Source organism: Cervus canadensis, chromosome 18 (assembly GCF_019320065.1).
Source record: "Cervus canadensis isolate Bull #8, Minnesota chromosome 18, ASM1932006v1, whole genome shotgun sequence".
Taxonomy (NCBI): domain Eukaryota; kingdom Metazoa; phylum Chordata; class Mammalia; order Artiodactyla; family Cervidae; genus Cervus; species Cervus canadensis.
Window position 1 is genome coordinate 32,442,789 of NC_057403.1, and position 22,352 is coordinate 32,465,140.

Genomic DNA, 22,352 nt, shown 5'->3' on the forward strand with positions numbered 1-22,352 from the left:
ATGTACCCCCATGTCAAGTCATCCCGGAAGTGGGTTCATGCTGGGGCAGGGTCTGGGCTGGGTGCTTGGTCCCAGGGAGGTGTGTCTCCAGGCCTATGAGGCTTGGGCCCTAGACTTAGTGGCTGGCTGGAGCAGGACAGGGCTGAAGCCGCGGAGTTGCCCCTGGCCACCTAAAGGCACTGTTTCGCTGGTGGTGATACTGGGAAGTGACCGGTTTCTGTAGCAGCCAGTGTCTAGGGTGGTGGCTGGGAGCCCCACAGCCTCAGAGTAACATAGCTGAGTCTTGACCCTCACAGTTAGAGGAATCTTGGGTCTCACTGCGCTTGGACCATGGATGTTCTAGCTAGCTTCTGCACAGCTTCCTCCCTCTTTCCTGAAGTCTTAAGAACTGTCTATCATACAGGGTTTAAAAGTGTTGAAAAGGTTTACCCTTTTAGAAGAAGCTGGTGATGGGCCAATGGCTCCCTTTCCCCCAGATCTGCCTCTGGGGAATGGGTGGGGGGGAGTTGGGGGGGAGGTGCCCATTTCACTCACTAGGCTGTAAGCAGAGTTGGTGAGATTCTCTCCAGGGCTCTAATGAAGAGCGTTAGGGGCTGTGGGCTCGGCAAAGGCTCCAGTTCCCCTGGGGCCGGCCCTGAGAACTTGCATTTTTAAATAAATTCCCAGGTGATCCTCAGGCTGTCGGTCCAGGGATCATTTCTGAGCACCACCTCTTGGGAGCATCCATTCCCAAAAGGCCATGGAGGTTCTTTGATGCCTTCTTCTTCTCTTGCAGGTGGAGTGGATGAGGAGAGGGGAGGAGGTGGAGGCTGGGGACCCTCAGGCATAGGTGTGTGTGTGCGTTTGTGCAGAAGCCTGTTGGCCCTCCACTCCTATGCCTGAGGGCCAGTCTTCAACCACCTTTATGTCAACAGGTGGTGCCAATGGGTGAGTGGCTCTGTTAAGACCACTGCAGGACCCCGGGGAGAGTCCAGGGAGGCACTCTCCCCAGAGCTGGGGCCTCCACGGACTTCCCTCTGAAGAAGGGCCCCAGACTGTCACCCTTTGTGAGCACACACAAGACAGCTGCAGCTAAAACGCATCCACCTGAGACACGGTCCCCCTGGAAGCACACTCCTGCCCGGCTGCTGCATGACTGGCCAGGTGGGTTTTGATCTGTAGCACTGCTTCTCAACTCTGCTATACAAGCTAAAAAGATGCCAGGTCCCTCCCTGGACTGACTAAATCAGTATTTAGGGAGGTGGGGTCTGGATCAGAATTAGGCAGAGACTCACTGCTCTGCAAGCTGAGTGGGGTTGGGGGAACTGGGGTCTCTATTAGCATCTCTCCAGGATCTGGCCATCTGTGAGAACTTTCTATGGGAAACAGATCAGGGACCCAGAGATGGGGGAGCGCCCCAACTTCTGCCCCTGCAATAATTGCCTTGATGTATCTGCTCTTTGCTTTGAAAGTAGTGACTTGTTTGGCTTTCATATGAAAGCAGAATAAAATACAGTGTCAAAACAGAGTCATGGCTAAGGGCTCTTGAAGCTATCGTGGGTTTTAAAAAGAAACTGCAGGGCCCCAGAGTCATGTGCTGCTAAGTGCCGTGTGAGAGAAGGTCACCTTATTAAACATGGGGATTATTACACAGTGCCTGGGCTTTGCAGGTATATTAAGAAACCAAATTTAGAGACTTGCTCTTGCAAAGTAAAATATAGCTCTGTTTTATATAGTTACCATGTTAAACATAGGGTATCTGTATTTCATATAGATATTTGGAATTCATATAATATGGAAATAAGTGCCCTTATAACTGAATTGGAGATAGTACCTTTAGAGTTCTCATTATTTTCTCTATTCTTTGTGGGGCTTAGAACAACACAAAGGTCAAGGGCTGATGAGAAGGTCAAGGGCTGATGAGAGGGCTTTTTGATGATGCTGCCAACCCTGGTTCTCACTACGGGGTGATCCCCTTCAGGTAATAAACCCACTTAATTCCAGTGTCGCTGCCTTCGCCCGGCGGACAGGTTACAATCAGCTTGCTGGTGATTGGTGTTTTGCTGCCCGATGGGTTCCCTTCGAAGTAGACCGTGATGTTGTTGACCTTCTTGGGCTTCACAGAGTCCATGGCGCGGATGGAGAACGCGGCGTTCTCCACGTTGAAGGAGAAGGTGACAGGGCGGTAGAAGACGTTCTTGAAGGGGATGACAATGCTGTAACCGGCTCGGACCAGGAAGGGGCCTTGCGGCTTGGGGGGCAGCGCCACCCCGAAGAGGGGGATGGTGTACTCGCCGCCCGCCAGCGACAACAGGCTCAGGTTGCCCTTGCTCTCGCCCAGGCGGCTGGGCTCGAAGTACACCTCCACGCTGACCTCTGTGCCGCCCTGCGCCCCGGGCGCCGCGTAGATGACCTTTTCCGTGTGGAAGTCCGGACAGTCGGTCTGAAAGGGGAACACACGTGCTCGGCTCACCCTGGACCCTGAGGGGCAAACCTGCAGCTCCGGGCCCTCCCGAGCGCCCCACCCTCCGACATGAGCAACCTAGGCTTGTGTGAGGCAGGGCAGGCTCTACAAGAGTCCAGTCCTTGTGACTCTCTAGAAGAGGAGGTATTACTAGTTTATCCCTAGTTTACTAAGAAGAAACCAAGGCCAAGAGGAACTGAGGCAGGGTGATGTGGGCAGCGGTCCTTGGGGCTGTTCCCCTGTACCTGCACTTCTTTCCTTCCACAGGCAAGGAGGGCCAGACTTTCTGGCTCCTCGTGGATTGGGGGTGGGGTGCACCAGATCTGGGCAATAAGCGGAGGACAGAAAGGCGTCCCTTCCACACCGGAGTGTTTAGGTGCCAATGCAGGTCCCTCTGCGGTCTCGTCACCCCTTTACTCCTATGACCGGAGCATGTGAGATGGTGGGTGCCCTTTAGCCTGCATCCCTGAGTGGCTGGGATGAGCAGAGTCCCCCGTGGACTGTGACTACACAGGAGACTTTGTTGTTTTAAAGCCACTGAGATACTGGGACTGTTTGTTACTGCAGCATAATTAGGCTTCTCCTGATGGATGGGATGACCAGGAGCCTATGCCTCTGAAAATTGTGAATCACTATCTTGTACACCTGAAACTTATGTAAAATTGTACAACTATACCTCAATTTAAAAAAAAAAAACAAAAAGAGCCTCTGCCTCGTGACCATGGCCATGGGATGTCAGTGTTAAGTGGGCACGTGGCCGCCGACTGTAAGGCTACACTCCTAGTGCCCCTTGTTGCCGGGTGTGGTCGTATGAAGTTTTCTTCAATAAGTGTGAGTGGAAGTGAGGTACACAGCTCCCTGCCTTCCGCATGGTAGCTGGCTGCAATGAGGATGCCACAGTAAACCATCTTGGTCCACGTGGACCAAAGCGACTCTCTATAGAAGGAAGCACATCAGGACAAAGGGGTCTGGGTGCCTGATGTCACGGCACCTAACCCTAAGCCCACACTGCTGTCTGAGAGAGGAATACATTTTATTTTGTTGGTTTGGGGGAGGTTCTGTTTCAGTAGTTAATCCTGTATTCACACTGATGTAATAGGTAACATATATGGAACACTTGCTATGGGCCAGGCTCAGTTTTACATGCATGTTTAAAAAATCCCGACAGCTATCCTGTGAGAGTATTGGTAAGTTATTCATACAAAGAATGAACAGTGAAGTGAGAATTCAAATCCAGGTCTGCTGGATTTCATAGCATATCCTCATGACCACTGAGCTCTCAGTAGAACTTACCAATAACTTACCAATACTCTCACAGGATAGCTGTCAGGATTTTTAAAATATGCATGTAAAACGGAGCCTGGCCCACAGCAAGTGTCCATATATGCTCCCTATTACATCAGTGTGAATATAGGATTAACTACTGAAACAGAACCTCCCCCCCAAACAACTGTCTCTGTGTCCACCGCTGAGCAATGCTGCCCCCCACCACACCCCAGCTTGTTAAACTCATGAGGAAGAACCCAGACCTGATATTCTTTCTGATACTCTTGTTTCTAGCTGGGAGTTTTCAACTAGATGAAGGCCCTGAGTATGAGTTTCCTATTTCTGCACCCCAGTGTCCTCCTCCTGTTATTTCTGAGCCCAGACTTCTGGAAAGTGGAGGGCAGAGGGTGGGGCCGGGGCTGCTTACCCTGCAGTAGTATTCTGTCTTCTGCCGAGTGTAATTGGTGAACTTGGCAAAGATGCTCTGGCCGCTGCCAAGAACAGTCTGGAAGTGGACAGGCTTTTCAGGCAGTGCTGGCAAGGCTTTCAAATTGAGCTCATATGGGTAGTAACCCAGGTCGCTGTTGTGCAGGGTCAGTTTCCCGAAGGTTTCTCCAGCTTTCAGGGGCTGGAATTCAAATATGAACGTTCCCTGCAAGAGAAGACAGAGGCTCCTGTGATGCTGAATGTCCGCCTCTCCTCTGCCCCGCTGGGGACCTCAGAGCAGGTTGGCGGTAGATACTCACACTGATCTTGAGCCTGGGGAACCTCTGTCCAAACCAGCCCACTTTTCCTCCCTGGAATTTTTCCCTAGTCGGGGTATTTCTGTATCTGGAATCTGAGTATAAAAATAGGTACTGGATCCTCTCTTGAGAAGTGTAATTACAGAGACAGGAGTGGGTGGGCTGGGGGAGCAGGAGGGCTAAAGGTCAGGCAGCTCCTTCTCTGCTCGTGGATAATCTCCAACCAGCTTCTGGGGTTCTACCATCATTTGGGGGAGGCATTCTGCTTCCTCTATTGTCATCCAAAGCAAAACAAAACAAGAACCAAAGAGTACTGCTTATAAAAGCAAAATAAGGGCAATAATTCCAATGTATTAGCAGTAAAAGACTGGATAAATAAATTATACTTACTTCTGTGGAATATTATGTAGCCATTAAAAAGGAAGCACCAAAGCTCTAATCATTGAAATAAAAGGTGGTAATAATATTTTAAGTGGAAAAAAGAAGATTCCAGAAATGTATATGAGTTCATTGTTGTGAAGAGGAATATGTCTACATATGTATAGAAAAGACACATCAAGGCTATATTGAACTGTTACCAGTAATTGTCTTAGGGTGGGGGAAATGAGATTTGGGGGACTTTTCTATTCTTTTTTTTTTTTTTTTTTGCCATGCCAAGTGGCATGTAGCATCTTAGTTCCCCGACCAGGGATTGTACCTGTGGTCCCTGCAGTGGGAGCTCGGAGTCTTAACCACTGGACAGCCAGGAAGTCCCAGGACTTTTATTTTCTGTTTCATGTACTTTTATAGAGATAAAATAGTCTTTTTGTCATGAACAGATATTGTTTCTTAAAAAAAAAACTGGGTCTTATTGAAAAATAAAGAGGATATCGTTAAAGTTGTTGTAGATGTTTAACAGAAAAAAATGCAGTGTTAAAATTTACATGATTTTACCACAGTTAAAAAATTTAGATGAAAATGGACAAATGTGTAAACAAATATAACTTACCACAACAGACTCAAAAAGATAAAGAAAACCCATATAGCCCTATAACCATTAAAGATATTTAATCATGGAATTTAGAAAGATGGTAACGATAGCCCTATATGCAAAACAGAAAAAGAGACACAGAAATACAGAGCAGACTTTTGAACTCTGTGGGAGAAGGTGAGGGTGGGATGTTTCAAAAGAACAGCATGTATACTATCTATGGTGAAACAGATCACCAGCCCAGGTGGGATGCATGAGACAAGTGCTCGGGCCTGGTGCACTGGAAGACCCAGAGGAATCGGGTGGAGAGGGAGATGGGAGGGGGGATCGGGATGGGGAATAAGTGTAAATCTATGGCTGATTCATATCAATGTATGACAAAACCCACTGAAATGTTGTGAAGTAATTAGCCTCCAACTAATAAAAAAATTAAAAAAAAAAAAAAAAGATATTTAATCAATAGTAAAAAAAAAATTTCCCTTAACAAAATTCCAGGATCACAAAGCTTTCTTTTTACCCATCTAATACTCCACAAATTCTCCCATAGAAAAGAATAGGAGGAAACCTACCTCAATGAGCATAGCCTGACAGCAGACTCCAACAAGGCTAATAGAAGAAAGGAAAACTGGATGCCAGTTTCCTTACTGAGCATATATACAAAACATCTAATAAAACTATTATCAACTGATCCAGCAACACTATTACGTATCCCTTGCTGTCCTTTTCACTACATATATTCCATGTGACTTATATAATTAGGAAAAGTAAGAAAAATAATTTAGATTGAGCAGGGCAAACAAACATGTAACAGAGACAGCTAGTATCACTCGCTCAGTCGTCTCCGACTCTCTGCAACCCCGTGGACTGTAGCCCACCAGGCTCCTCTGTCCATGGAGTTCTCCAGGCAAGAGTACTGGAGTGGGTTGTCATTTCCTTCTCCAGGGTATCTTCCCGACCCAGGGATTGAACCTGGGTCTCCTGAAATGAGGGCAGATTTTTACTGTCTGAGCTACCAGGGAAGCCCCAGTGGCTAATAAATTAATTCCTTTAACATGCCTGAGCCAAAGCTCTATGTGGCCCTGGTTTATATCAGGACTTGGGCAGCAGGGCAAAGGAGAGAATAGGACCATGACGGATCGGTCGTCCTCCGCCTTCCTGACCGCTGCCAGGCTGCCCCAACTCACGGATGCAGAAGTGGGTCCAGAGGCCCCCTGTGCAGAGTCCCAGGCAGGGCCATACCTCAGAGTTGGCCGGCACCACGAACTGGGAGGGCAGGCTGATGTCGGGCACCCTGCATTCCGTGGAGAAGGTCACCATGTAGGGCAGGGGGTTGTCCACCTTGATGGAGGCCGAGGTGCTCTGCCGGACGGGGCTCACCATCTCAATGGTTTTGATGACGCCTGAAGGGATGACCCTGAAACTCAATGTGTAGTATAAGAACTCGTTGGTCACCTCGTTTCGGAAGATCACCTGGATTCACAGAGAGAGTGGGAGGAAGTGGGGCGGGGCAGAGGAGTTAGTTCGGGGTCTTCCACCATTGACAGGCTCCTTCTCTCCGTTAGCAATGCCTGGGCATGTGAAGCATGGGGCCCAGGCTGACATGGGCCCTCCCAGCCTACGTGAACCCTGCCACCCAGCCCTTCTCTTCAGGTGTTCTGCTCTGGCTCCTTCCAGGTGAGCAGGCATGGAGGAACCTGGGTTACTTTAGAAGAGGCGAGAGCAGCACGGTCTAGTGCCTTTTTAGTATATTTACAAAGTGGTCCAACCATCACCACTCACCTTCATCACCCTCAAAAGAACCCCTTTATCCAGTAACAATCATTCCCATGTCCCCCTATCCCATCCCCTCTAGTCCTAGGCACCACTAGGCTACTTTCTGTTCCTATAGACTTTCCTATTCTGGACATTTCATATAAAAAAATCATACAATATGTAGCCATTTGTGACTGGCTTTGTTCACATAGTGTAATGTTTGCAGGGTTCATTTCAGTGTTGCCTGTATCAGTACTCGGTTCCTGTCACTTTTTATTGCCAAATAATAGTCCATTGTATTTCTCTGTTCACCAGTTGATGGAAATTTAGGTTGTTTCCATTTTTTAGCTCTTAAGAATAATGCTGCTATGAACGTTTATATATAGGCTTTTGTGTGGACATATGTTTTCACTTATTTTGGGAAGAAATTGCTTAATTCTATGGTAACTCTATGTTTATCCATTTGAGAAGCTGCCAGACTGTCATCCAAAGTAGCTTCACTATTTCACTCCCACCAGTGAGCGACACATGAAAGATCCATTTTCTCCATAACCTTGCCAGTACTTGTCATTATTTCCTTTCATTCTTGCCATTTCTTTGTGCTCATGTGCTATTTTTTTCGCCTTAAAATCTTTCCCTAGGTGATTCCATCCTCCATCCTGGTGTCAAGCACTATCTGTAGGTGGATAATTCCTGTAAGTTCTCTTCAGCCCTGACCTCTCAGTAAGCCACTGAACCATGTACTCCTTTTCCTCAACGCACTTACGCACTTTTGAAGTGACCCATTCAGAGGGCCATCACATGATGCATGCTCATCTCCTCCACTGGACTGCGTGTTCCAGGAGAACAGAGACTGTGCCTATTTTTGATCACTGCTAAGTTATCAGCATGTAGTATAGCATATGGTACATGTGCTCAAGAGATGCTTGATGAACTGATGAATGAGTCAGGAGAAACAGTTCATGCGTGAAGGACCCTGTGGAGTCCTGGAGTCACTGGCTCTGAGATGAATCCTGGCTGTGACGTCACTAGCTGTGTCAAGGGCTCAGCCTGATGCTGGGCGCTCTCTAAACCCTCAGAAAAGGGATCTTTTCCCTCTTATTATTGTGGTCTGGTGTCTGATGCCCAGTGTTACCTACTGCTTCGGAATTTTCATGATTCTGCCGCCTTGAGGGCTTGGTATAGGCCTACATGTTGGCTGGCTATCTAGTCTCATTTTAAAGGGTCTGGTCCCTCTAAATGGTCAGTCTCGCAGGATAAGGGAGGGTATATCTTCCCTCCCAACACCAGGATCATCAACCTCAGGGCCAAACCTCCAGGGTCCCAGGGCAATGCCTTTAGTGTGTGGATACCTTTGCTGTGTATAGTCCCTCCTTGTAGGAGAAGAAGTTCAGCTTGTAATCTTTCTTGGAGGAGGACAGCACATCAATGTAATCAAGGCCCTTTAAGGTGACACTCAGGTCAAGCTTCTCTGGTTTCAACATTTCCACAATGACCCGGAATCTGGGGGAACACAGGGGTGCAAGAAGAGAGGATGAAATGAGACAGTTTACCCAAAGGAAAGAAGGCAAGGTACCTTGTCTACTCTTGATTTCACAGAAAGCATGTGGGTCCAGGGTTCTAGCCTCCACACTGTCACTAGTAATAACAGGAACTACCATTTAGTAACTGCCTATTGTGTGCCAAGTACTGAGTCCTGCTCCACATGGGTTACATTACAAGCTTTTAGTCGCCACAGTGTCTGTAAGAGGTACATCTCGTTATCCTTTCTATTTCACTAGGGAAGAAGTTGAGGCGGAGAGAAGGAAGACGCCATGCTCAGGTAACAGTGCCGAGTTACAGGCAGAACTAGCATTCAAACTTGGGTCTGGGCCTTTATCCACTATGCCGAGCAGGTAGCTCTCTTCTCCCAGCCTTTGGCTCCTTTTCCATAAAAGAAGGGGACCCGTCTGGCCTCCAGCTCCTCTAGTTCCTTTTCTCTCTGCAAATACAAGATCCAAGGATCTGGCCAGTGGCTGATGTGATAAGACAGGGCTCTCAATAATAACCACCACAATTATCATTTTGATAATAATGACAGCTAACATTTATTGAGCACTTATTTTGTGCCTGGCACTCTTGCAGGAGATTTACAAGGCATCAGCTGCTCACAGACAGCCCTGGGCAGGACACTGTCTGTGGGGCGCAGGCCAGGCAATGCCCAGCAGCAGCACAAAGGGCCAGGCTAGACACTGTGTGTCCTCCCTCCGTCCCCTCTTCATCCCCCACCTATTCTCTCACCTCTGGGGCTTGTTCAGCCAGTTGGTGACTGGCAGGAGCTCAGTGTAGGGTGTTTTACATGGCACTTCACGGTAGATATTGGCCACAGCCTTGGGGAGCTCGGAAGTCCCGTGCAGCTGGTACAGCCAGCCTGCCCCATCTGGGAGGGGGAAGAAGAGGGTGCCCTACGAGAAGAACAACCGTGGTGAGCGTGACACAGAGGGTCCTTTATCAGCTACCTCTCAGGCATGGCAGCGACACAGGATTAACGAAGTTACGCAAACAGGTTTAACACTTTTGGAAACCAGCTTCATAATATGTTTCCAAGAGTCATAAACACGTTCATGTGTATTTGAACCAGGAATCTCATCCCAGGGAACTTACTGAAGAAAAGTCCCTGCAGACGAAAAAGTTACACGTAAACGTGCGCGCTCAGTCACTCAGTCGTGACTGACTTTTCGTGACCCTTTGGACTGTAGTCCGCCAGGCTCCTCCCTCCAAGGGATTTTTCAAGCAGGGATATTGGAGTGGGTTGCCATTTCCTCCTCCAGGGGACCTTCCCAACCCAGAGATCGAGCCAGTCTTTTGCTTCTCCTGCATTGCAGGCAGATTCTTTGCCACTGAGCCATTGGGGATACGCATGTATATTAGAATCGCTTCTATTGATGAAAATTTAGAGATAACTTAAACATCCAACAACTGAGGGTGTTAAATAAATTATGGAGCTGGCATTCAGTGGAATATTAGTCAATCAGTAAAAATGATTACCATGAAGATTACACAGTTAAACAGGAACATGCTCATGATGTGATGTAAAGTGTAAGTAAACAGGATGCAAAACTGAGGATGCGATGATGGCAGCCATGGCTGTCTTTGAGTGAGGATTGATAAAGAAGACAGAAGAAGACAGTTCTTTTTTTGTGAGGGGAGTGGAAGATTGTGGCTTCTTTTTTTTAATCTTTATCACAGTCACCTTGATGTTATTTGTGCACTTAAACTAAGTGTTGATTGCTTGATGCTTCATCTGGGACTTCATTTCAGAGATGAGCCTCTGGTTCCAAGAGAAGCCCCTCAACATGAAAATATACGGACAAAAAGGGAAGCTTTAGTCTTGATAAGCTTTGGACACAGTTCCCTGTGGTTTCCACATTATTTGTAGGTCCCCCCTTGTCCTAACATTCTCTCTCCCACAGCTCCTTCCTCCAACCATGCCAGGAAACCCATGTGGGAGGTGGGGCTCAACCTACCTGATGCTTGCGGTTCTCCACGTTCATGGTGCGGGGCCGGTAGGTGATCTCGTAGGGCTTGTTTTGCTGATGAGGCTCCAGGGTGATGAACTCGGGCCCCTCCCAGTGCTCACCCTCAATGATGGGGTGCAGATTCCAGGTTTGGTTGGTGCGGTTTGAAAGCATGATGGTCTGTGTGTGCTTGGAGCGCACCTGGCAGGTGAAATTCACCACCTGGAAGAAGATGGACACCTCAAGCAGGCAGCGGAATTTACAAGTCTGGAGTTCAAAGGAAAGTTTACACACATACACACACACACACACATGCATTTGGGAGCTGTCAGTATAGCAATTTTTTTTTTAAGGGCAAGAAACTGGATGAGATCATCAAGAAGTAAGTGTATTTAGAAAAAAAGAAGGAATTTTAGGACTAATTCTTAAAATCCTGCACACTCCATTGTTAAGAAAAATCAGAAGGGGAGATGAGAAGCAGAAACTATTAAAGTGGGAGGAAAACTAGGAGAGGGTGGTATCCTGGAGGTCACACAATGAAGGAAGTGCTTGAAGGAGGAGGGGCTTGTTTAAGGTGTTCAAATGCTATTGACAAGTCAAGCAAGATGAGCAGTGAGAACCAGCCATCGAATTTAGCAACATGGACAACGTTGCGCTGGTATAAAGGGAATCAAAAGAGTTCACCAAGGGGATGAGAATAGTTTAGCAAGAGACCCACACATAGATGATCAATTGGTTTTTGACCAAAGTGCAAAGGCAATCCATAGAGAAAGGATAATCTATTAAGTAAATGATTCTGGAACAACTGGATATCTGTGCACAAAAAATGGATTTTTTGAATTTTGATCCATAATCTTACACTATATACAAAAATGAACTCTAAACAGACTGAAGATATAAATTCAAAACTTATGTCCTGAATATACACAGAGCTCTCAAAATGCAGTAAAACAAGAAAACAAAGAACCCAAATAAAAATGACTTGAACAGATACTTCAATAAAGAAGATAGACGGATGGCAATGAAGTACCTGAAAAGATGCTTGACACCATTAGTCATTAGGGAAATCCAAATTTAAAACCACAAGATATCATCATGTACCTATTAGAATGACTAAAAATTTTAAAAACCTGACCATATTGAGCACTGGCAAGGATGTGGTGCAAGTAGAAACGTCTGATGTGGCTGATGGGGACGTAAGATGACACAAACACCTTGGAAGACAATTTGGTGAGTTCTTAAAAAGGTAAAAAGGTAAAAAGGCTGTATATGATCCAGCCACTTCACTCTTACATATTCACCCAAGAAAATGAAAGTATATATTCTTGCCAAGACTTGTACATACACTTTTATAACATACGGCGTGATTCCATGTACATAACGTTGTTGAAATAGCAAGAGAGGCAGTTCAGGTGTCGTCATGACCGTAAGCAATGTTGCTAGGAACTATCAGGTGTCTACTACTAGGGCTTCTAGCGACAGGGTGAGCAGAGGTTAACCCAGGTGTCCCTGTTTACTTAGAGAGCTTATGACAGAATGTGATCTAGCCAGAGATGTCCGTATAACCTTCCTTTAGAACGAGATGCCTGGGTTGAGAGCTGAAGACTAAACAGGAATTAACTAAATGGAGAGGGGGAAAGGAGTATGTCGGCAGTGGGAAGAGCATGCGCAGAGGCCCTGTGGCGGAGGGAGCAGGTCTGCATGTTTGATGTGGGCACCGAGGACTGTTTGGACAGAGTCTGACTGAGTTCTCTTGTGGGGCTTGCCGGGCCACCCCACCACTGGCCCATCTGTGGGCAGCACCTACTGACCTCTTTCACTGAAGGTGGTCCCACGCACACTCCGGACAGGGTTAGGCTCAGAGGACTGCCTCCCTGGATGAAGCAGAGCAAGTTTTTGTGGAGAATCTCCTTGCCCACCTCGGTAGGATGGTAAGTCACTTCGAAAGAAACCTCCATGCCTGCGGTGATATAGCCCTCTTCCGGGCTGATGGAAAACGGAGGCTCAAGTTTCCTGGCATCCCATTTGAACCTTTTCCAAGACAGGAGACAAGGAAGACAGTTTATTACTATCCCGGTGGTGTCCTCAATGTGGCTGAGAAGAGAGACTGTGTCTGGTTTTCAGGTGGGAGGTTCATCCCCTTGTGCCCTCCCTGGGACCTAGGAGAAGGAAGGCTGCCAGGAAAAGCCGGGGTGTGGGACCAAGGTCAAGTCATTCCTGGGTGCACTCTCTTCGCTCTCCCTAGGGGCTGAGAAGGGTGGAAAGTGGTGCATCTTATCTTACTGTCCACGAGGGACAGCCACTGGGGGGACATGTGCCTGAACACATTTCAATGGGTGCCTGAGGTCACACAGCTAGGACGTGGTAAGGCCAGGACTGGAACCCTCCAGAGCTGGTAGCTGTGGCCAATCCCTACACTGCCTCTCAGGTCTGATCCAGGGGGTGGAGACGATCCCTTCACATGAGAGCTGCCCCTGACCCTGGTGGCCCCAGGAGCTGCTGGCCCCGTGGTCACCCCTCTGTGGTTGGCCCTTGGTCCAGGCAGGATGGTGCAGACCAGAGCTTCCAGGGCCAGGGCTGCCACAGCACAGCTTCCGGGCACGGCTCCCCGGCGGCCGGGGTGCAGGGCGCCCCCTGCAGGTGCGCGGTGTGCGGCAGGCAGGGCTGTGGCTGTGGGCACCACTTTGAGCCTTACCTCCACCTGTGGCATGGAGTCCACCCAGGGAATCCAGGCCCAGGGGGCTCTCCTACCTTGCACCCACGTCACCCGTGTTCAACATGAGGATGCGACGCGTGGCTTGTGTCTGACACACGACTGGTCCAAAGGGAAGATGGTCCTGGTCCAGGGAGATCTCCAGGGCCTGGCAGCAGCCGCTGATGAGGAAAAGGGGCCGCAGGAGCCCCATGCACTCCATGAACACCTCCTCGGAGAAGGGAGGGACACGCTTTAGGGGGGCGAAGGTGACTTCCAGCTTCCGGACCTCTTTGGGCTTCATAGTGATGTTGCGGAATGGTGACAAGGTGATGACCTGGACAAAACGACAACAAGTCTCAGCAGCTGAGGGTGGGGCACTCCTGGAGCTCCATTTCTGAGGTCCTGCTGCGAGGATGGATTACTGAGTAAATGTAAGAATGAACTGAATGAAGGAATGGATACAGTCCATCCTCAGGATGAAATACATCTGGTCCCATTTCAAAGGGGCACCCAAACACTGTGAGAGGAAGTGGGCAGCCAGGGCTGTAGGTTCCCTATGCAGAGAGCCTGAGGACATGGATTTAGCAACAAGCATGTTTCTCTCACATAGAGGACTCCAGTGGAAAGAGGGACAGCCTTTCGGGGGCAGATGAATGATGTATATTGAAACACACTCTTCCTTTTGGTCCAAGAAGCCCACTCTTAGGAGTATATGCTCAGCAGAGAGTCATGGATGCACAGAAAGGTTTGTTTAAATGGATATTACAATGTTGCTTATAAAATAAATTTTAAAAAAACCCAGGAACACCTGAAATGAGCAGAAATAGAGGCTTGGTTCATCTACATAATGAAGGTACAGATGAACAAATGAAACTGAATATTTAGGAGTTACTGGTAGATGATAAAACCAGGTTTCAAAACAATCTGAAAGTTAGCAATTTTATTTTTAAAATGTGTAGGAAAAGCAGGGGAAAGAAAGGTAGCAATAATGTTAAGTGATTATTTCAGGGTATGACATTATAGGCCAAATGTTTTTCTTTGTGATTTTCCATATTTTTCAAATTTTCTGTCATGAAGATGTACATATATTCATTTGCGCCCAGATCTTCTGGGTCCTTATCAAGGGCACTTCTGTGTCACTGTTGCCCTCTAGAGGCAGAGCATCTCCAAGCTGTGGTTTCCCTACATGTAAAGGAGAATAACAGGGGCACCCCTATACCGTTTCTGTGAAGGTGATCAGACATGGAAAGCACTTGGAATGGCCTGGCACACAGAAGCTGCCTGAGAACCGTGAGGTGCGGAAGCATGAACACGCCACTGGAACCCTGATCACCAACCTTGGTCTCCTGGAGTTCCGCTGAGAACATGACTGACAGGTTAAATGTGAGCTGGGCTTGGCTGTTGTTCATGATGGAAACCATTTTTTTCACCACCTGTCCAGGTAGGATGGCTCCTAACTTCAAAATCTTATTGGCTGGATCTAGGACTAAAATCTGTGGACAAGAAAGAGAGCAGGGAGGGAGGGGTCAGCAGTTAATGAGAAAGAGAAATACAGTGTGTGTACCCCAGTGAGGCAAGGGTGGTTCCCTCTCTTCCCGTGTCTCTCATTCTTCACACTGGATGGGCCTTCGCTTTCGCTCACTCAACAAACATTTATGTGCATAAAATGTGCACTAAACAGCTTGTTGTACAATTACATACTTACAGCTGGGTTCAGAGCTGTTAAGAAGGAAAGGCTCGGGGTACAAAGGGTTGAGCCAGTCTGAGGGTGAGGGAGGCCTCCCTGAGGAAGGCATGCTCACACTGGGAGCTGCTGGAAGGGTAGCATCTGGATTTAAGTCAGGCTGGCGTGGGGCTGCACCCCGAGGGAGGAGAGAAGCTGTGGCAAGGCTCCGAGCTGGAGGGAGTGGCCTGGCCAGGCCTGCGGCTGGGAGCGAGGTGGGGAACACGAGAAGATAGCTTGTGGGGGGCGGGGATCAGGTTTTTTTCTGGGAGAAGTGGGAAGCCAGTGCAGCCTGGAGTGGTCCCATCAGATGGGTCTCTTGTGAGTGTGCCCTGGCTTGCTCCTCTGTGCAGAGGGACTGGAAGGGGGCAGGAGACAGAGCCTTGAAGAGAGAGAGATAACCATGGCGGCGGAGGTGGGAAAAGCAGATACATCTTAAAGCCCCCATCTAAAGCCCTGATCAAAGTGCTGGCCTGCATCAGGCTGAGATCAGGCTGGGCCTTGCCCTCTGGGATGGTGTGACCCACATAAACAGCACCACCAGTCACTGTCACCTGACCAGTCAATAAATAGCACCCCTCCCCCTAATGGAAAGATGGGATCTTTCCATCCCACCCACAGGTTTCCATGTTGTCTACAAAGGTAAGAGTCTCTGGCCCCAGTGTGTAAACTCCTGGAGGTCAGAGAACACGTTTACGTCTCCTCTGGATTTCTGCAAAGCACCTGACATAAATGAGTGCTGAGTGAGTGAACGAATGAACACGTGAAAGAAACCATGACACCAGAAGAGACCCTGCCACCGGCTTGGGTGCAGACACACCAGGTGGCCTGATCCTGTTGCTCCCCTGGATTGATGGAAAGGATGCCAGGAACACACCCCTCCCATTTCCTCTTGGTTGCTGAAATGTCCCGTGCATTGCTGAGGATTGCGGGAGGTCTTCAGTCTTCTAAAACGGCCTAATAAATGCAAAAACTCCCACCAGACAGACACATGAAGTGTATACTGGATATGGGGAAGAAAGGATAAGCGGTGGAACCAGACCATCCCCTTCCTGCCCGGAGCACCTGGTTAGAAGGAAGGGCCTCAGTCAGATGGGATCCTGGGAGTTGGGGCTCGCTGGAGAATGTCAGTCTATGTGGTCTTGGGGAAAGATGTCCCATAACTGAAACTTATGTCTGCATACAGTGCTTCAAACAAACCTTGACTGTAACCTGAAAACACTACATGCTCTCATGTGGGAGGAAGAGGACTTGCTTGGGACACTGCATCTGACAGTCTCAAACTTCTCCAAGAAAAAGAATGTTTCTTCAGCGCCTGTGGTTACTTGTATCCTTTGACACAGTAACGTTTGGTACTGGCAAGATCTATGTGATTCTCTTGGGTCTGATCTGCCTTAATGGGACTGGCTGACCTCTGACAGAGCAGCTAGGGGGCAGGAGACATGGAGTCAGAGGAGTGTGGGCTCAGGTGGGCAAAGGTGGCTGAGAAGGGCAAGAAGTGGGGGTGCCAAGCCCGATGAGCCCCCCAACTGTTGCTTACCTTCATTTCCGTTCCTTTCCCTTTGATTTCAACTACTTGCTGGGAGAGCCCATTGATTTCAAAGGGGATGAGTTCTCGATAACTGATAGTTTCTCGAGGATAAAAGGTGATGGGGATCTCCAGTGTCTTTCCTGGCTTTATCACATCAACTCGGAAGTTCACCTCGAGGTGGCTGGTGTTGGTGTACAAACAATCCAAGCTGGAGGAAATCAGAAGGAAGCTGTGTGAGCTCTCGAATGGCTGACATAGAGGGAATGAGCCCCTTGCTTCTCTGAGCTGGACCCACTGCGGGATGTCCTGCCGTGTTGTCCTGGAGTTGGAATTTCAGGGCTGGAAGGGACTGCAGCAGTGGTCCAGCCTACAGTCTCCTGGGCACAACTGAGTCACTTCCCCCAGATCACAGCCTGAGACCTTGGCAGAACCAGGCCTCAGAGGCAGTCTCATGACCTTTGACCCAGTGTTCCTTTCACTCTCTTCACCCCCTCTTCCTTGATAACACAGCTCATGGTGTGGCAGCTTCCTGGAAGAAGGGTGTGCTTCCTGGAGTAACTGGGTGGGAAAGCACAGCGGGGAGGAGGATGTGTCCAGAGTCAGACAAGTGTGTGGATCCAGGCTCCAGCCCTAACTTCCATGTGACCCGAGAACAGTTACTCAGCCTGTCTGGGTCCCTGTTGCCTCACCTGCAAAATGAGAGTAGTGATCTCTTCCTCATGAAGCTGCTGTGAGGATTAAACGAGATAAAGTGACTAAGTCAGCCACTAAAGGCACAGAGGAAACATTCCTAAAGGTGAGCTACTGTTATGATTATTACTAATAGCTCAACTAGAAGGGACCTTCAAAGATCACATCCACCCCCCTGCACCTGTGGATGGCAAGCACCTAGACCTCCATTACAATCCCTCCTCGTCTGTCTTCCAAGTATTTAGAGAAGGACTCTAGCTAAGGCAGTAAATAGAGTATAATGCCTGAAACAAAGTCAGAGTCAGATTCAATTAAATTAGGCAAGAAGGAATATAGGCAGATAAGATTTTAAATTAGTATTTAAAATTACATGACACTCCTGTAATGTAACATTCAGGAGAATCGTCATCACCACCAGTACCACTCCCACAAAAGTAGCAGCAGATAAAAATAACTGAGCATTTCCTATGTTCCAGGCACTAAGTACTCTCTCTAAATTAACTAATTAATCCTCCTAATAACCCATGGGGAGGTACTATTATTATCCCCCAATTCAGACAAGGAGACGGAGGCACAGAGAGTTTATAAAGACCTAAACGCAAGGCTGGATGCTATAAAACTCTTCGAGGAAAACACAGGAAGAACACTCTTTGACATGAACCACAGCAAGATCTTTTTTTGACCCACCTCCTAAAGTAATGAAAATAAAAACAAAAATAAACAAATGGGACTTAATTAAACTTAGAAACACTTGCACAGTAAATGAAACCCTAAATAAAACGAAAAGACAACCGTCAGAATGGGAGAATATATTCACAAATTAAGCAACAGACAAGGGATTATTAGTCTCCAAAGTATACAAACAGCTCATGCAGTTCAATACATATAAAAAAAAAACCAACCCAATCAAAAATGGGTGGAAGACCTAAATAGATATTTCTCCAAAGAAGACATACAGATGGCCAACAACACATGAAAAGATGTTCAACATTACTAATTATTAGAGAAATGCAAATCAAAACTACAATGAGATATCACCTCACATGGGTCAGAATACCCATCATCAAAAAATAATACTAACAATAAATGCTGAAGAGGGTGTGGAGAAAAGGGAACTCTTACACTGTTGGTGGGAATATAAATTTATACAGCCACTATGGAGAACAGAATAGAGGTTCCTTAAAAATCCAAAAATAGAACTACCCATATGACCCAGAAATGGGTCTACCATATGACTCCTATGCATAGATTCAGAGAAAACCATAATTCAAAAAGATAGGGACTTCCCTGGCAGTCCAGCAGTTAAGACTTCACCTTCCAACGCAGGGGGTGCAGACTCCATTAGTGGCCAGGGAGCTAAGACTCCACATGTCTCGTGGCCAAAAAACCAAAAAATAAAACAGAAGCAATACTATGAAAAATTCAATAAGGACTTAAAAAAAAACAAGGCGAGGGTGGGATGTTCTGAGAGAACAGCATTGAAACAAGTATACTATCAAGGGTGAAACAGATTGCCAGCCCAGGTTGGATGCATGAGACAAGTTCTCAGGGCTGGTGCACTGGGAAGACCCAGAGGGATGGGATGGGGAGGGAGGTGGCAGGGGGGATTGGGATGGGGAACACATGTAAATCCATGGCTGATTCATGTCAATGTATGGCAAAAATAACTATAATATTGTAAGGTAATTAGCCTCCAACTAATAAAAATAAATGAAAAAAAAAAAAAACAAACAAATAGACACAAGCACCCCAATGTGCATAGCAGCACTACTTACAATAGCTAGGACATGCAAGCAACCTAAATGCCCATCCACAGAGGAATGGATACAGAAGATGTGGTACACATGCACAATGGAATATTACTCAGTTGTAAAAAGGAACAAAACTGTGCCCTTTGCCAAAGTGCGGATGGACCTAGAGACTGTCGTACAGAAAGAGAAAAAAAATTCTATATTATATGTGGAACCTAGAAACATGATACTGATGAACATTTTTTGCAAAGTGGAAATAGAGACACAGATGTAGGTAACAAATGTATGGATACCAAAGGAGGAAAGGGTGGGTGGGATGAACTGGGAGATTGGGATTGACACATACCCACTACTATATATAAAACAGACAACCAATGAGAACCTTCTGTATAGCACAAGGAACTACATTAAACGCTCTGCATGGATCTGAATGGGAAGGAAATCCAAAAAAGAGGGGATGTATATACACATACAGCTGATTTACTTTGCTATACAGCAGAAACCAATACAACACTGTAAAACAACTATGTTCCAATAAAAATTAATTTTTTTAAAAAAGCAAAAAACATTTGCTCGAGGTCACATAGCTAGGGAAGAACTGGGATTTGAACCTGTGCTATTTGATATTTGATATGGTAGCCACTAGACACGTGGTTATTAAATTAAAATTAATTAAAATAAAAAATCCTGTTCCTTGGTGGCATTAGGCACATTTCAAGGGCTCCAGGTCGCCATACTGGACACTGCAGATAAGACAACTTTTCTGAAACTGAACTTTCAGTTCAGTTGCAGCACACTGATCTACAGAACTTCTAATAAACACAGGTCTCTGGGCCTGTCTCTGGAGATTCCGTTTTGTTAGGTCTGGAATAAAGCCCAGAAATCTGGATTGGAACACTCTACACAGGGATGGTACAGAGCGGCTGGATTTGAATCAGAGGGCTAAGGCTCAGTATAGATCTGCCTTTACTGCAAGTTCACTGGCCCAAGTAATTAACTTTTTAACTCTCCAAATCTGAGTTTCCACATTTATTGCTGCTAAGTCACTTCAGTCATGTCCCACTCTGTGAGACCCCATAGATGGCAGCCCACCAGGCTCCCCTGTCCCTGGGATTCTCCAGGCAAGAACATTGGAGTGGGTTGCCATTTCCTTCTCCAGTGCATGAAAGTGAAAAGTGAAAGTGAAGTCACTCAGTTGTGTCTGACTCCCAGCGACCCCATGGACCGCAGCCCACCAGGCTCCTCCGTCCAAGGGATTTTCCAGGCAAGAGTACTGGAGTGGGTTGCCATTGCCTTCTCCCCCACATTTATTATGTGGGGAAAATAAATGCAAGTCATCAAGCCTCTTGTCAGGTCATCTGGCATTGTCCTCCTCACTTCCAGAAGAGGATTTTGTCTTCTTTTTTAGCAGAGTAGTTCATGGCTATCCAAATATCAGTATTAGCAGTGAGGAAAGGATACTCAGGATTCATGCCCACCTGTGCTAAAGGCTCTCTTATAATCCTTTGTCTGTCTTGGCAGGACCTCAGCTGTGTGGAGGCTGTAGAACCCACAGGAGTGGCAGAATCATCTGGAAGTTCTGGGAAGTCTGCTTACCTCATAGCTGTCTCTTCCTTGTTGGTGACAAGCAGGGTTTGCTTGTATGGGGGCATGCCAGCTTGGTAGATGAAGCAGGTGCCAAAGTTGTAGCTGGTGAAGGAGAAATGGACAGCTGGGCTCACAGCAAAGCCTGAGATGGTGCACGTAAATGTTGGACCGTGGCTGATCTGTGGGGGAGAGAATGTCCAGTGGAGATGACAGGGAGAAGTGAGAGGAAAGGGCCCTTACACCCTCAGGAGAAGGAGGGAAGCAGTCAGGTGCTTTAAAAGAATTCAGGTCCCAGGACTCTATGTGCAGAATCTCTACAGAGATTCTGATTAATAGGCTCTAAGTTTCTTTACGGAAACCAAGGTGGATGACTCTGCAACCAGGCCCCACATTGGCTCTTGAATCATTGCACGAATACTTCAGCTCGAAGGCAGAGGGGTGTGCAGAGACCTGTCAGTTCCCACCCAACATCTGCTTCCTGGGGCTTCCTCATTAGCAGGACTCCAGTTGGCTGCTAACTTGCCTGGGAAACATGCTTGACTTCCCATCCTGCCTTGCAGCTAAGGGTGGACATTGGACACAGTTCTCAAGACAGAATGCTGTGAGCACATTCAGTGTTGGACAATGTTAAATGCCTCACCTTGATTTTGAGTTCCAGACCCTTCAAGACACATTTCTTTAATGGCTGGAAAGACAGGGAGGCGTGTGCACTCTGCCCCACGTCCACACTGCCATCAATGGGTGAAAACTCCAAGTACTGTAGCAGGGATCTGGGGCCAGACAGCTCTGCCTGGAAGCTGAAGTTGAACTTTCCAGTGTTGATAAAACTGAATTCACACTGGACATACTCATTCAATTCCACCTGAAGGAGAACAGAGTTGTATGTTGAGTGAGTACAAACTATGGTTCCCTTCTCTGGGGTCAGGGTATGTAACGTGTTGGGGGAAATACCCTTTGGGAAGCAGCGACAGCCCATGATGTTAGTGAGCTGAGTGAGTATCATTAGCATAATGCAGCCAGAATCCAGCAGGAGCTACAAAGTGCTGGAGTCCTTCCTTCTGAAGAGGAAGATGACAGCTGAATTCTTAGAGCTTACTTGGTAACAAAACCTCCTTCATGTATAAGATAAGCATTCTTCCCCTTGCCTACCATCTCTCTGCCCCTTGAAAAGTAAAATAAGAAAAGCTTTCTTATCTTACCATGTGAAAAGCTTTCTTTTCACATCAAAACCATACACATTCTGGGGATGGAGCTGCTGTTGGCACGTCTCTGTTCTCCTGATCTCCCTGGCATTTGAAACAGAGCTTCATCTAATGCTCCCGTGCACTGCTTTTCCCAGCCAGTGTGGAAGCAGAGAGAGCAGGGCCCTCTCACACCTTTACCTCATAGAAGTTGACAGTGGTGGTCTGGCTGGGAGTCAGGAGAGTGATGGAGCCGTTCCTGTCCCTGCATTTGACCTCCACGTTCACAGAGTAGCCCTCAGCCTTGACATTTAAGGTCAGAGGGTGGGCTTTCTTTTTCACATTGCAGATCAAATTAAAGTTCACATCTCCTTCTTTCTTTGGTGTGAAGAAAATATCAATTGGGAACCTAGTTGGGGAAGATGACAGCAGATTGGGCAACTAGACTAATCTGTTAAAGAAGTTGAAGAAGATAAGCCCAATGGATCATCATGCACTAGGAGGGGAAGGCAGCATAACTCCA

General features: G+C 47.3%; 1 protein-coding gene across 1 annotated transcript in view; it reads right to left on the minus strand.

Annotated features, from left to right (window-relative positions):
* Window positions 1-1,689: 1,689 nt before the first annotated feature.
* HYDIN (HYDIN axonemal central pair apparatus protein) overlaps window positions 1,690-22,352 on the minus strand; it is a 356,564-nt gene continuing 335,901 nt past the window's right edge. Inside the window, 13 exon segments of the mRNA XM_043435789.1 lie at window positions 1,690-2,422; window positions 4,137-4,361; window positions 6,662-6,892; window positions 8,527-8,677; window positions 9,455-9,618; window positions 10,681-10,893; window positions 12,483-12,702; window positions 13,423-13,700; window positions 14,704-14,859; window positions 16,630-16,828; window positions 20,658-20,827; window positions 21,289-21,510; window positions 22,031-22,238. Of these exon segments, the coding sequence (XP_043291724.1) occupies window positions 1,940-2,422; window positions 4,137-4,361; window positions 6,662-6,892; window positions 8,527-8,677; window positions 9,455-9,618; window positions 10,681-10,893; window positions 12,483-12,702; window positions 13,423-13,700; window positions 14,704-14,859; window positions 16,630-16,828; window positions 20,658-20,827; window positions 21,289-21,510; window positions 22,031-22,238 (2,920 nt within the window). The 3' untranslated portion in view covers window positions 1,690-1,939.